Source organism: Hibiscus syriacus, unplaced genomic scaffold, assembly GCF_006381635.1.
Source record: "Hibiscus syriacus cultivar Baekdansim isolate YM2019G1 unplaced genomic scaffold, ASM638163v2 tig00111372_pilon, whole genome shotgun sequence".
Taxonomy (NCBI): domain Eukaryota; kingdom Viridiplantae; phylum Streptophyta; class Magnoliopsida; order Malvales; family Malvaceae; genus Hibiscus; species Hibiscus syriacus.
In genome coordinates, this window is record NW_024063072.1 from 348,168 (window position 1) to 364,704 (window position 16,537).

At 32.0% G+C, this 16,537-nt stretch overlaps 1 protein-coding gene across 1 annotated transcript; it reads right to left on the bottom strand.

The window, feature by feature from the left end:
* Positions 1-14,498: 14,498 nt before the first annotated feature.
* On the bottom strand, positions 14,499-16,110 carry LOC120159751. Its single transcript, XM_039170315.1, has 2 exons — positions 15,364-16,110; positions 14,499-15,146 (listed from the first exon to the last, which is right to left on the bottom strand). Exons 1-2 carry the CDS (start codon positions 16,108-16,110, stop codon positions 14,499-14,501), a joined length of 1,395 nt encoding a protein of 464 aa, XP_039026246.1.
* Positions 16,111-16,537: the final 427 nt, after the last annotated feature.

Consider the following 16,537-nt stretch of genomic DNA (forward strand, 5'->3'; position numbering starts at 1 on the left):
CGACTCCCGAACTCGGATTTTGGTAACGCAGACCTTAATTTGTTATTTTAATAAAAATTAATTTTTATTTAAAATAACAAACAATTTTGGGTGCTCAATCACACCCTAATCAAAGATTGGTGGCGACTCTTTGAACTGTATTTTTTTCGATCGTAAAGGAAATCCAAAATTTTTCGAAACGAGAGGTTTTTAAATCGCATTTGTTTTTAAATTAAAAATCAGTTGAAAGAGGTAAATTAAAAATTAATGTGGTTTTTAAAATATCACCTTTTCACCTTTAAGAAAAAATCGTTTCGACAAGTAATACATAACTACCAGATGATGCTGATGAACGTGTAGATACAGATAAATATATAATTCCTTATTGTTTCCGAACATTTATAGATTTTTATACTGAGTAGAGATCCTACTGATATTTCAGGTGGTAACAGACAATGAGCTTTCAGTTTAGACAAATATTTCGGATGACTGAGTTCAGGAGATCAGAATAGGTTATCTAGTGTGTTCCCATAAAACCAGTAAAAAGATACAGATTTTTATTTTAAAACATATATATATACACCCCCATCCTTTCACAATATGTTTGTGTAGGTTCCCCGGAACCATACACCCTGTACAACCAGTAAGGCCTTGAGCACACAGCCGAGAAGCCTGCAGATAATCTTCCTCCAACAATAAACCTCCCAGATAAAACATTTCTCCGTCGGTAAACGAAGATATCATAAATCAAAATAGAATTCAGATAAGATATCAGAACAGAATCCAGATCAGAAATCAGAACAAAATTCAGGTAATGTATCAGAACAGAATTCAAGTCGGAAATCAGATAAAATATTTATATAATTAGGGAACACACCAGAGTTTACAGACATTATTCAGAGGTACTGGATAATCTTATCAAACAGAAAAACACAGATCTTCAGTATACTGATAGAATATCAGAATTCAGAATCACTATTGGAAGAGTTCAATAACTGACAAAATCATCAATTATTCAGAATATGACTTGAGCTGGTAAGGAAGAAATGAAGGTTCAGGACATTTACAATCTATGTCGATTAATCAATTTATCGAACAACTCCAAATGAATAGCTCCCAAAAACAATACTTATCAACTTGTCAATTCATTAACCTTCCATGGTATTTACTCTTTAATACCAAATATTATTATCCATAGATCATCTTCTGAGTCATCACTGAACAGATCTTAAGGAGGCTAAAAAAATATTCTAATGCTTTTAATTTTATTTCCACGCTTCCACAATATCATGTAATACTGACGTACTTGATTAATTTGTTCATAAACCATTGTAATTATACACTATGTAAACTCATCAGAGTTTTCAGACTTATCCAAATCACTTACTAAATCCTCAATCATTGAAGTTACCTAGTTCATTTAGCAGTCATGTCCATTCCAGTTACTTCGGGATTTTCCAGAGTAATTCAAACGTTCCTGAATTTCATATACATATCGTATTTTCGTTCTATTTAATTTGGTCTTCGTGGTTGATTTGTTGAACAAATGTCAAATTCTTAGTACTGAATGCGATCTAGAGTTGAGCTGGGCTGAATACTTCAAAAATTATCATTGAGCTAAACTTGAGTAGACGAACATGTATTCAAGTAATATCTATGTCGTTCAGGTACTGACATATTATTAAGGTTGATCGGCTCACTTAAGTTATGTTCCATAACTTTTAAAGGTAGTCCAATACCTATGCTTATTTGGATTCCTTAATTAATCCAGGGTATTTACTTAGTTTAGGCCATAAGGTTATTTTGGTAATTTTGGTGTTCAGTTTTATTCCATTTATTTTATAGCTCGAGGATATCCAATCATTCCTGAGCTTGGTGATATTCTTGGGTCATTTCCATTACAGGGGTATTTTGGTCATTATATAGATTCAGTGTACTTTAATCATTTCCTTTCGTCTGATCTTACTATTAAAGTCAATCTTATCATTTATTTCAGTCATTTCGAACAATTCTGATAACAGAACACCCCCGACAAATTGTTCTTCAGGTATTTACTCATAACTAGGATATTTTCGGGTCAAGTGCCTTCTCATATTTTACAAACGGAACATCAGGAATTTTCCTGTACTAAGTCAGGATTTTAACAATCAAATATGTACTTAATCGAGAAAAGTACGAATCCTCTAAGTATTTTCTCATTCAGGGTTAACTCTGACTATTCTACCTCTTAAGGCATTTCCGTAATTTCTTAACCATATAATTTCGATATTATCTCTTAACGAAAATAATATAATTTAGAGATCCTATGATTAATTGCTTTCTTGAACACTCTCTGATCTTGAAATAACTCGCTGAACAGACTTCTAGTATCTTGCATAAGCCCTCTTGGGGTTAAAAACCGGTTATCCATAGTTTCCAAGTACAACTAACATTTCTAATGCACATCAATATATTTATCAGATCAATATGTCTTTTCAGATTTATTAATCCACTTCCAGGGACAATTCTTATCATTTTCCAATATAAGGGTAATTTCGTATTTTTACCCTACCGAAGTATTCTCATAATTTCCCATCCAAGTACCTTTAACATTTAACCTTTGATGATATAAAATATAATTTACAAATCCATGTCTGATTTCTTTATCACTAATCACAAACTTGTAATTTAATTCTAACAATCTTTCAATCTCTTATATTAATAATTCGATCCGTATTCAGATACTGAATTTCTACCACATTCATATCGAGTGTAGAAACTAATTAACTACACAAATGAGACCAGCATTATCTTAATCATGCATTTACCAATATTCACATGTTCCAAAAAGCATAAAGAGGTAGTAAAGTATTACCTCGATTTTCGTGCAATACTGATCGACCATAAAAATTACATTCGAACGCCTTTGATCTTCAATTCAACTTCCAATAATTCCTCAGATACATATCAACATAAATTATATCATAAACGAAGCTTAATTGCGATAAATGGATCGAATCAGGTGATAAATCAGTGAAAGATAGCTTACCGGGTTCGAATTTGGCGAAACGGACTTCGGATTCAGATTCAAGACGTTGAAAGTATAAAATATGACTTTTCGGAAATTTGAAATTTTCTGTCAAAATCAAAGTCACCGGGTTTGAATTTCGAAAAACGGACAGCGGAATCAGATTTGGAACGTCGAAAAATGTCAGGATATGTATACTCGGTCGAAGTCAAAGGTCGTTTAATGCCCGGTCAAAGTCGGTCAAAGTTTTGGTCAACGATGGTCAACGTCGGTCAATAGTCAACGAGTCAACAATCAACGGGTCTAGTCAGCAGGTCGGGTAAACGGGTCGGGTCGGGTCGGGTCGGGTTATGACCGGTCAAACCGGTCATTTGGACCATCCCCACGCGCAGTGGCGGCGCGTGGGGCCCTTTACAGCTACCTAAAAATCACGAAAAAATTCTTAAAAATTATTTTGAGCGATTTCAAGATACTTACAAAGCTCGGTTCACAATTTTGAACGGCGGATAGCTCGATTTCAACAAATCGAAAACTTTGACCGCTTCACCTCCTTACGCGCCGCCGTCGACGAAGACCAAGGATGACACCGGCGAACTCGGAACGATGCAATGAACACGATGGTGCGGGAGATGTCGTAAACGGATGACCCGATCGTCGTGAATCGATGAAAAACCAACTAAAATCGAGTTATTACCGACGATACTTCCGACTGAAATTAACGACGAACGGCGACGATTCACGACGAAAGGTTTGAGGGGTTTTGTTCCTTGGTTGACAATGAACACGATGGTGGTTTTGGCTCGTCGATCGGACGTCGGACGGTGAGTTAATCGGAGTTGAAAGAAGTGTTGTTGGAGAGGGAAAAACTGGAAAAATCATTCTGGAAACTGACGGGGGAAGAGATTTATAATTCAACATATATAAAAAATGGTTAAATCTTGGGTTTAGCCACTGAATTTTCTTCACTTCTTAAAACGATCTACCAACTTTGAAATTATTCAATTTAATCCTCAATTTCTTCCAAAATTCCAATTAAATTCACCACTTTATAATTTCTTAAATTTAGCCCCTAAAATGGGGTGTTACAATTCTCCCCTCCTTAAAAAGAATTTCGTCCTCGAAATTCATTCATGTCAAATAATTGCAGAAATAAAACTTTCATCAGTTCTCTCATATCTTTAAGTAGCTTTTACAAAAGTACGGATTCTCCACTAATCCTTAACCAGCTGAGTATACATTCTCATCAGAATTCTCTCTCAGTCCAAGTAAATAATCAAAACAACTTTATCCTTGTGAAATCAATTCAGCATTGGTTATGTGAATAGGCTCATAGAGCAGCAGCATATCCCACTTTCATTTCCAGAGTCGAGTCAGAATTTCTCAGATGAATAACTCTCACATAGCTCGTGAGGTACTTCACAGTGTTTAGATAGATGTTACTGCCATTCCTTTTTGTACAAGTATAGCTTTAACGGATAGAAATTTTAGATTACTCGTTATAGATAGGGACTCAGCCCTAGAGTTCCGGCTCAGAGAGGTACGATTGCAGTCTAGGGGCATGTACTGATCAGAAATATTTTGACATTCGACCGGCCGGTCTATCTTGAAAAATTTTGACTCAAACCATAGCTCTGATACCACTAAATGGAACCCCCACAGACCGATGCGGGTAACCCGATTCGATCCGGGGTGTCACATTAGGGCCACCGGAGCGACCCACTGTAAAAATAGCGGAAAATTTAAAACTTTAATTGAAACGTATAACTTATAAAATCAGTTGTCACTATTTAAAAATAAAACATATTTCCAAACTCGTATATAAATCAAAATACAATTACATGCCCCCTAATCACATGTACCATACTCTGCAACACCAGAAGAACTCCCTTACTGAAGTCGATAGCTGCACTGGTACAATTCTTTTAACCTGAAAATGTGAGTAATAGAGTGAGCTTTGAAAAGCTCAGTAATACAGAACTACCAGATGATGCTGATGAACGTGTAGATACAGATAAATATATAATTCCTTATTGTTTCTGAACATTTATAGATTTTTATACTGAGCAGAGATCCTACTGATATTTCAGGTGGTAACGGACAATGAGCTTTCAATTTAGACAAATATTTCGAATGTCTGAGTTTAGGAGATCAGAATAGGTTATCTAGTGTGTTCCCATAAAACCAGTAAAAAGATACAGATTTTTATTTTAAAACATATATATATATATATACACCCCCATCATTTCACAATCTGTTTGTGTAGGTTCCCCGGAACCATACACCCCGCACGACCAGTAAGGCCCTGAGCACACAGCCGAGAAGCCTGCAGATAATCTTCCTCCAACAATAAACCCCCAGATAAAATATTTCTCCGTCGGTAAACAGAGATATCAGAAATCAAAACAGAATTCAGATCAGATATCAGAACAGAATCCATATAAGAAATCAGAAAAGAATTCAGGTAATGTATCAGAACAGAATTCAAGTCAGAAATCAGATAAAATATTTATATAATCAGGGAACACACCAGAGTTTACAGACATTATTCAGAGGTACTGGATAATCTTATCAAACAGAAAAATACAGATCTTCAGTATACTGATAGAATATCGGAATTCAGAATCACTAATGAAAGAGTTCAATAACTAACAAAATCATTAATTATTCAGAATATGACTTGAGCTGATAAGGAATAAATGAAGGTTCAAGACATTTACAATCTATTTTGATTAATCAATTTATCGAACAACTCCAAATGAATAGCTCCCAAAAACAATACTTATCAACTTGTCAATTCATTAACCTTCCATGGTATTTACTCTTTAATACCAAATATTATTATCCATAGATCATCTTCTGAGTCATCACTGAACAGATCTTAAGGAGACTAAAAAATATTCCAATGCTTTTAATTTCATTTCCACGCTTCCACAATATCATGTAATACTGACGTACTTGATTAATTTGTTCATAACCCATTGTAATTATACACTATGTAAACTCATCAGAGTTTTCAGACTTATCCAAATCACTTACTAAATCCTCAATCATTGAAGTTACCTAGTTCATTTAACAGTCATGTCCATTCCAGTTACTTAGGGATTTTCCAGAGTAATTCAAACATTCCTGAATTTCATATACATATTTTATTTTTGTTCTATTCAATTTGGTCTTCGTGGTTGATTTGTCAAACAAATGTCCAATTCTTAGTATTGAATGCGATCTAGAGTTGAGCTGGGCTGAATACTTCAAAAATTATCATTGAGCTAAACTTGAGTAGACGAACATGCATTCAAGTAATATCTATATCGTTCAGGTACTGAAATATTATTAAGGTTGATCGGCTCACTTAAGTTATGTTCCATAACTTTTAAAGGTAGTCCAATACCTATGCTTATTTGGATTCCTTAATTAATTCAGGGTATTTACTTAGTTTATGCCATAAGGTTATTTTGGTAATTTTGGTGTTTAGTTTTATTCTATTTATTTCAGAGCTCGAGGATATCCAATCATTCCTGAGATTGGTGATATTCTTGGGTCATTTTCATTACATGGGTATTTTGGTCATTGGACAGATTCAGTGTACTTTAATCATTTCCTTTCGTCTGATCTTACTATTAAAGTCAATCTTATCATTTATTTCAGTCCTTTTGAACAATTCTGACAACAGAACACCCCCGACAAATTGTTCTTCAGGTATTTACTCATAACTCGGATATTTCCGGGTCAAGTGTCTTCTCAGATTTTACAAACGGAACATCAGGAATTTTCCTGCACTAAGTCAGGATTTTAACAATCAAATCCATACTTAATCGAGTTAAGTACGAATCCTCTAAGTATTTTCTCATTCAGGGTTAACTCTGACTATTCTACCTCTTAAGGGCATTTTTGTAATTTCTTAACCATATAATTTCGATATTATCTCTTAACGAAAATAATATAATTTAGAGATCCTATGATTAATTGCTTTCTTGAACACTCTCTGATCTTGAAATAATTCCCTGAACAGACTTCTAGTATCTTGCATAAGCCCTCTTGGGGTTAAAAACCGATTATCCATAATTTCCAAGTACAACTAACATTTCTTATGCACATCAATATATTTATCAGATCAATATGTCTTTTCATATTTATTAATCCACTTCTAGGGACAATTCTTATCATTTTCCAATATAAGGGTAATTTCGTATTTTTACCCTACCGAAGTATTCTCATAATTTCCCATCCAAGTACCTTTAACATTTAACCTTTGATGATATAAAATATAATTTACAAATCCATGTCTGATTTCTTTATCACTAATCACAAACTTGTAATTTAATTCTAACAATCTTTCAATCTCTTATATTAATAATTCGATCCGTATTCAGATACTGAATTTCTACCACATTCATATCGAGTGTAGAAACTAATTAACTACACAAATGAGACCAACATTATCTTAATCATGCATTTACCAATATTCACATGTTCCAAAAAGCATAAAGAGGTAGTAAAGTGTTACCTCGATTTCCATACAATACTGATCGATCATAAAAATTCCATTCGAACGCCTTTGATCTTCAATTCAACTTCCAATAATTCCTCAGATACATATCAACATAAATTATATCATAAACGGAGGTTAATTGCGATAAATGGATCGAATCAGGTGATAAATCAGTGAAAGATAGCTTACCGGGTTCGAATTTGGCGAAACGGACTTCGGATTCAGATTCAGGACGTCGAAAGTATAAAATATGACTTTTCAGAAATTTGAAATTTTCTGTCAAAATCAAAGTCAATGGGTTTGATCGGTAATTTTGAGGCCTTCGGGTTCGAATTTCAAAAAACAGACAGCGGAACCGGATTTGGAACGTCGAAAAATGTCAGGATATGTATACTCGGTCGAAGTCAAAGGTCATTTAATGCCCGGTCAAAGTCGGTCAAAGTTTTGGTTAACAGTCAACGGTCAACGGGTCGGGTTATGACCGGTCAAACCAGTCATTTGGACCATCCCCACGTGCGTGGGGGCGCGTGGGGCCCCTTTCGGCTACCTAAAAATCACGAAAAAATTCTTAAAAATTATTTTGAGCGATTTCAAGATACATACAAAGCTCGGTTCACAATTTTGAACGACGGAGAGCTCAATTTCAACAAATCGGAAACTTTGACCGCTTCACCTCCTTACGAGCCGCCGTCGATGAAGACCAAGGATGACACCGGCGAACTCGAAACGATGCAACGAACACGATGGTGCGGGAGGTGTCGTAAACGGATGACCCGATCGTCCTGAATCGATGAAAAACCAACTAAAATCGAGTTATTACCGATGATACTTCCGACTGAAATTAACGACGAACGGAGACGATTCACGACGAAAGGTTTGAGGGGTTTTGTTCATTGGTTGACAATGAACACGATGGTGGTTTCGACTCGTCGATCGGACGTCGGACGGTAAGTAAATCGGAGTTGAAAGAAGGGTTGTTGGAGAGGGAAAAACTGGAAAAATCATTCTGGAAACTGACGGGGTGAAATTTATAATTCAACATATATAAAAAATGGTTAAATCATGGGTTTAGCCACTGAACTTTCTTCACTTCTTAAAACGGTATGCCAACTTTGAAATTATTCAATTTAATCCTCAATTTCTTCCAAAATTCTAACTAAATTCACCACTTTATAATTTATTAAATTTAGCCCCTAAATTGGGGTGTTACAATATCACTACAAGCAATATCATGCACAACACAATTTTTATTATCAATGATAATTCTATATTTTTCTTTATGCATATGATGAATTGAACTATCTTTTTCTTCTTAAATTCTTTATGTTTGCGAAATTGAATTTTATCATGCTTCCTAAAATTGTTATACTCATGATTGTCTTGTTTAACACAAATTATCATTTGTTTGATTCAGTTAAGACAAATTTACCAATAACGTCACCATCTGACACAAATGAAAAAAAATAAAAACTTCATCTCTAAAATTGTCGAACCCTGCAGGACATAAAAACTTGACAACATTTATGTCTTTTCATCATATTAAGAGAACCTTTATAAATTTTCAAACCTCTACCAACCAGAACATGAACTTGATGTTACAATTCAATAGAGGAATTTCATTGTTGAATGATGTCATTATCTTGATCGAGATAAACAACCTGAATGAACTGATACCAAATTGTTAGATGATAATAACAAACATAATGATCACATAAAAAAATAGACACTAAAATTTCATGTGAAAAACTCTTTCAGTAAAAACCACAAACATAAGAGAATTTTCACTAATGTTGAAAGTATAAGAATACAAGAGGAATTCACATGAATAACTTGACTTTCAAACTTAATCTATAATATTTATTTATAGATATAATTGCTTAATTACAAAGAAAACTTGTTTAGTAGAAATCTACTCAAATTAAGTTTTCTATTTTTAATCAACATAAAATAAAATATTCTTCCTACCAAATAAAACTAGATTTCCTACATTTTCTAATCAATTTGAGTTAAACCGAATTCAGGTTAAACTCTAACATCAAATAACTTATATCTTTTTAGCTACATATATTCTATAGCATGTTTTTTGACCATCCACGATAATCACCTTGTCACCATCAATTATATAAACCGACTTGAATCATTCACTGCTTCAACATTCATCGCTGCACGATAACTATCTTCTCATGCCCAACGTAATATAACCCTTATTGTCACCTATCATTGTTTCCGCTCTCAACCAAACCAACCACCACACACCAATAAAAACAAAAAAAAGATATGAGAAAATACCAAAGAAAGACTCATTTTCAATCATCTCGAATTTTAGCAATCAAGGAATCATCAAAGGATCTCAACATTGAGGAGAAGGGAAAGGCCGGGGGAAATGACATACTACAACCGAGTGACCATTAGATAATGAATAACATAGATTCGATTACGAAAGGATTTAATTTGAGATTTGCATTTATTGAGTTTTGAAGAAATCTAAGCCGATTGAGGTGTTGAGGAGAGAAAGATGAATAATCTAGTGGTACTTTGGGTCGGAGAAAATTGTCGATGATCGGTAGTGATAAGTGAAGAGGATGCAATATCGTGGGGAAAACCAATTGGAGGAAGAAGAAAATAAAATGAAATTAAGAATCAAATCACATGTTAAACATTCATTGCATAAAGCTTTTTTTAAAAAAATTATAAATATCTAAAACAAAAAAATATAATTTATACACTAATTTTGCAACTAAACATATTATGAATAATAAAACAACCATTTGAAACTGAGTGGAATTTAACTACAAACAATAAAAATTTAACTACAACATAAAAAAAATACAAAAACATTCTAGAGTTACAATCATAAATGGAGCCGGATGAGATCGGATTTAAGGTGAAAAAATATTTGAATTCGACGGATCCTGACTCAACCTCACTCTATAGAGGTTGTTTTTCTTTTTCTTTTCTTTTATTTTTAAATTTTGAGTTCGGAACAAGACGATATAAAGTTTAAGGTGAAAAATCGATCTGACCCAATATAAATTATTAAATTATCTCTTTTTATATATAATATTTAAAGTTTTGTTTTTTATTTTATTTTTATAGTATTAAATTAATTTTTAAAAATATAGTAAATTATTATTAAATATATTATTTTTGACTGTTTAAAATATTAATATATTTGTACAGGATCGCACAAGTTTAGGATTTTAATCTAAAACTCAGGACAAGTTCGGGAAAAAAAAAAGTAGCATCATCAAGGAGGAATGGAATCAGATATTGAAACCTGCCCCGTTCCGTGCCCATCCCTAAGCGGAGAGGGTCAGCAACTTTATAAGTGGGACGGTGAGGTACTTTATAAGTGGGACAGAAAAATTTTCGTAGGACATTACAATAAATGAAATAGAAGTCACGGTCAAAGGCTATAAACTATATTGTTGAAACAGTCATCAGACCCGTTTACTGGTGAACGCTTATGGCCACCTTTGAGATTCAACGTTTGAAATTTTTAGCACCCAAGTGTCATGGTATATGAAATACTTGAAATAAATAGTTCCAACATAATTATTTTAATTTTTGGTCGATGGTCTTGGTGGACCCACATTAACAATTTCACCCTACGAAATATGGGTTTATTATACATAATATAATAATTTATATAAGTATTTAATTTTGAACTGCAATTAAAATGATTTTATAAAAAATTAATTTATATATAAATAAATTGATGTCTCCGCTCTTTAGAATTGTTACAATATGGATAATAAAATTTTTAAGGCTTAATGGTACCTAATACCTTCAATTTTTAAAAAAAAAGAAAATTATTGTGATTTCTGAATTTTTTTACATTTAATATGACTTTTAGATTGAGAAAAAAATGAATAAATTTGACCCTTTGATTAAAAGTTGATTGTTACGATGCTGACGTGATAATTTACAGTGATAATGCAGTAGCACACGATGATTGATAACATAACAAATAGACTATTTTTTTAAAATTTGAAGGTCACGTTATTTTAAGTTCAAGGACTTATATTTTTTAAAAAATAAAATTTATTTTAATATCGATATAAAAATATTTAAAAAATCAAATATACAAATACTAAAAAAATAAATTACTAAAAAATTAAAAAAACTAAGAACACTACTAAAAAATAAAAATATATCACAATCTATAAAATACTAGGAATTATAAATTATTAAAAATATTAAAAAAATATTTTTTAAATTATATTATACGTAATTAGAGATGTGCACTAGTCAGTTAAGTCGGATTTTCAGTTAACTTGATCCGACTCAGATTTAGGGTGATTTTACTTGACCTGAAATCTGATCCTCCTTTTGAGATTAAACCTGAACCCTACCCTAACACCACCTGACACAAATATATTTTTAAAAAATTAATTTTATTCGATAAAATATGGATCCAATTGAAAAAACAACATGGAGAGATTTATTGTTACAATTATCCTTAAATATATAAGATGTAATTACATTATTTTTCAGGCCATGTATTTTTATCCTAAACTAGAACCCGACTTGATTCAAACTTATCATCTAAAAACCCTGACCGACTCGAACCTGATTTTTTTTATAAAAAAAACTCAACCAAATAGGATTGAGTTGGGCCGAGTTAAAACTCGTTAGGTTCGGGTCTCATGCTCATCCTTGTACATATATGTACATATAACATATAGACACAAAAGTAACTTAATCATATTCTTATAGTCAAATTAATAAAGCTAATATGATTTTAATTTTATATACATATCAACCATCACTAAAGATGTCATACATTTATCATACATATACGTATACTAAACATGATTTCATTATCATACAATCATATCATCAACACTTATATAAAGTATTCATATTGTATTAGTTGAAACTTACGAATTTTACATCTAAAATAGTTAAGAAACATAGTAAGCTATTCACATTAATAAACACATCTAATCATATTTCAGACAATTTTAAATATGATTTTATATATTAGTTTATTATATGTTGGGTAAGGGTTTGTGAATAGTCTTAAAATTGTTCAAAATTCATTTTAAACCATCTTTGATAAAATGATAATTTTGTAACCCTTTAAGATGATGACTTTTATTTTGAGTAATTTGTTATAATTACAATATATTATCTATTTAGAATTTTTTTAATTTATTAATAACGCATATATATATATATATATATTTAATCTGACACCTTAAAAAGAAATAATATCCTTTTTTTTACCATTCAACTCATTCAATTGAAAATGAAAAGAAGGTAAATGCTTAGAAGGGCCTCGTTCAATTTTCATTTTACTTTTATAGATTAAATTTTGTTATCGCTCAATCATTTTCTCTCTAGATTTGTGCTAGCATGGTTTTTTTTGTACTTTTTGAATCACGTACATGTTGACTCAAATTTCATTCACTGCTTATTGTGATCGACCACCACACCGACTGTTATCGGTTGCTATTAAGCTGCAAAAATTTAAAATCGTCCTATTATGATCCTTTGAACCCAAATTCTACTTTTATTTTACTCGGATGTCAAGGTGATCACAATCCTCAAAAGTTATCATGGATTTAAAAATGTCTAGCTCTCCACTGGCCCTCAGTCTAGTCGTCTGCTCCTCTGCTTACTGTTGCTCAGGCTTGGTGATGGTCTATTTTAGCTTTTACTCAATCTATATGATACCATCATTCATTATGCAGAAAGGAGAAATTGAAAAGAAATTTCACCCATCCTTGAAGATTAAAGTCTCCCTTTCAAGATTTCGATGATGAACAAACCCCTTTTGAGCCAGAGAACAATATATCTTTAGTCCTAATTGCATCATATGTACCCAAATTATAATTCTCACTTTAAATTAGTCCTTAAATTATTGAATATTTTAATTTTATCCTCAAACTATGATTCTCATTTTAATTAGTTCGTAAACTTTTAAGCATTCTAATTTCATCCCTAAATTATGACCCTCTTTCTAAATTAATCCCCAAACTTTTAAATCTTCCGCTTTCATCCCTAAATTCATCCAAATATGTAATTAGTTTCAACCATATTTTAACCTAAATTTTATTTTTTAAAACATATAAAATTTAATTTGGCTTATCGATTTTATTAACAAGGGATATAATTAGTATATATGTATAGTTTGGGATACAATTAGAATGTTCAAAAGTTTGGGTACCATTTTAGATTGAATGTCATAGTTTGGGGATGAAATTATTTTTTTAAAAGTTTGAGGACTAATTAGAATAATATTCATAATTTAAGGATGAAATTATAATTTTTAAAAGTTTAAAGTTTAGTTTAAAATGATGGTTATAGTTTAGAAACATGTGATGCAATTAACTCATCGTGAATTTAAAATACATACAATTCTACAATACTTTTACCCTTAGATAAAGTATAAACAACACAATGATGGTCTATTATTTATCTAAAACTACAGCTAGCAACTACAAAATTGGCTATACTTTTCATATTAACATATAATTATTAATTATCTACAATACTTTTACCCTTGGATAAAGTATAAACAGCACAATGATGGTCTATTATTTATCTAAAACTACAGCTAGCAGCTACAAAATTGGCTATACTTTTCATATTAACATATAATTATTAATTACCAACAAAAAAACACAGGAGAGAAGAAAATAAAATATTTTTCAAAAATAATTTAAAATTGATTTTCAACTAACCCCTGATATAATGATAAATGATTTATTATACATGAATTCTCATTAACAAATGATAATAAATGTTAGATTCAAATTTAAACAATCCTATCCCTCCCTGAGCTCATTGAGTAACCTCAGTGATTAAATGAAGTGTTGTTATTCTTTGAGATATTGAGTTCGAACAACCGTGTCTATAAGGTCAAGGTCAGGGTCAGTGGTGGATCCAGGAATTAAACAATGGGGGTCCAAAATAAATATTATAATATTCATTAATAAAAAAAGTTACATTATTAAAAATCCAAAATAACAATTCATTCAAAATGCACAAAAAAATACTAAACACTAGAAACAATTACAATTGTTCTCGATGAGCTTTCATTCCTTGAAATCGTTTCAAGATTTTTTCATCATCGATTTGGACAAGAACATCTCTTTCTATATAAGTGACCAAACAATCATTTAGAAATTGATCACCTATGCTATTTCGCAACTTATTCTTCACGATGTTCATTTTAGAAAATGTTTTTTCCACACTTGCAGTTGCTACGGGGAGAATCAATACCAACTTTATGAGCAAATAGACTTGTTGATACACTTGATGCTTCTTTGTCTCGACAAGCTTCATGGAAAGTTCACCCATATCTTTCAATACCCAAAATCTATCATCCCTCCGCATATCAACAATATAATTATCAAGTTGATCATCAAGGGCTAGTCTATCAACACTTGTAAATTCATCGGGATATAATTCAGCAAGTCTAAGTATCTTTTGTTTGTCAAAAGAAGAAAATTTATCAAGTGGACTCAAAGAAGCCATACAAGTCAATAACTCTATACTAACCTCATCAAATCGGTTGTTTAACTCTTGAAGCTGAATATCAAAAACTCCCAAGAACACTTCAATTCGAAAATGATTAATATTAGTAGTATCCAAACGACAACGTTTCTTTCTCCCCGGAGGAGTATACACAACATCCATATTAAGAATATCAATGTTATTCTTGTTACAAAATGAAGAGATTATAGCAAAAAAGACTCCCACTCGTTTTCCCTCATATTTTGCAATATTTCTTTAGTTAAAGTAACAAGTGACATAGCATTGACAATATCTTGATCTTTTCTTTGTAAAGCTTTGTTTAATTCATTCATAATCCCAAATATTCTCTTCATCAAGTGAATCATGAAATGAAATCAAATGACTCTATTGCAAAACTCACATTATCGGCTTTTCTAGCATCATTACCATTTTGAGCATCGTTACCAATCAAATCAAGCACCTCCCGTATTGTAGAATACAAATCAATGACATTCAAAATCAACTTATAATGAGACCCCCAACGTGTATCACCCGGCCTACCTAAACCAAGCTCTTGGTTTAAACCTTTTCCAGTCACAATTTCACCATTTTCAAAGGCTTTTGCAATTTTTTCAGCTTGTTTTCCTTTAAGCAAATCTTTTCGCCTACATGATGATCCAACAACATTCAACAAATCTCCAAGTGTATCAAAAAGCCAACCACAATCTTTATTTTTCTTAGAAACGGCAACAAGAGTTAATTGAAGTTGGTGAACAAAACAATGTATATAGTATGCAGATTGTGTTTCTCTCATGATTAGAGTTTTGAGACCATTAAGTTCACCCTTCATATTACTAGCTCCATCGTACCCTTGTCCACGAATTCTTGAAAAACTCAAAGAATGCTCATCAAGCGAAGAAAAGATAGCTTCTTTAAGAGACAAAGATGTGGTATCTCCAACATGAACAATTCCAAGAAACTGTTCTTTTATCATTCTTTTTTTATCAACATAATGGACACACAAAGCCATTTGTTCTTTTTGAGACACATCACTTGACTCATCTACTAGTATTCCAAAATAATCCTTACCAAGATCTTCCACAATTGCCTTGGTAGTTTCTTTTGCACAACAATTGATAAGCTCTTTTTGAATCAAAGGTGCAATCATTTGATTATTTTTAGGTGCATTTTTCAAAACAACATTTCCCAAATCATTATTCTTTTCTGCAAACCAATTCAAAAGTTCAAGAAAATTTCCCTTGTTACTTGATTCATCACATTCATCATGACCACGAAATGCCAATCCTTGATGTAAAAGATATCTCAAACAATGAAGAGAAGTAGTCAAGCGGATTCGGTAGTCACTTTTAGCTTGCTCGGTTTGTTAGTCTAAAGAAACTTTCAAGGATGACTTAAAGTTCTTTAAATTCTCAAACTTTTGAAAAGCTTGATTATGAGCACTATTAATTCCACCAACATGTTTTCTAAACCGAACTGGCATATTCCAACCTCTAAACCCATTAACAAAAAATGCATCTCCTCCTGCAGCTTTGGTAGTTTCATTCTTATACAAGTAACAAACAAAGAAAATGCAG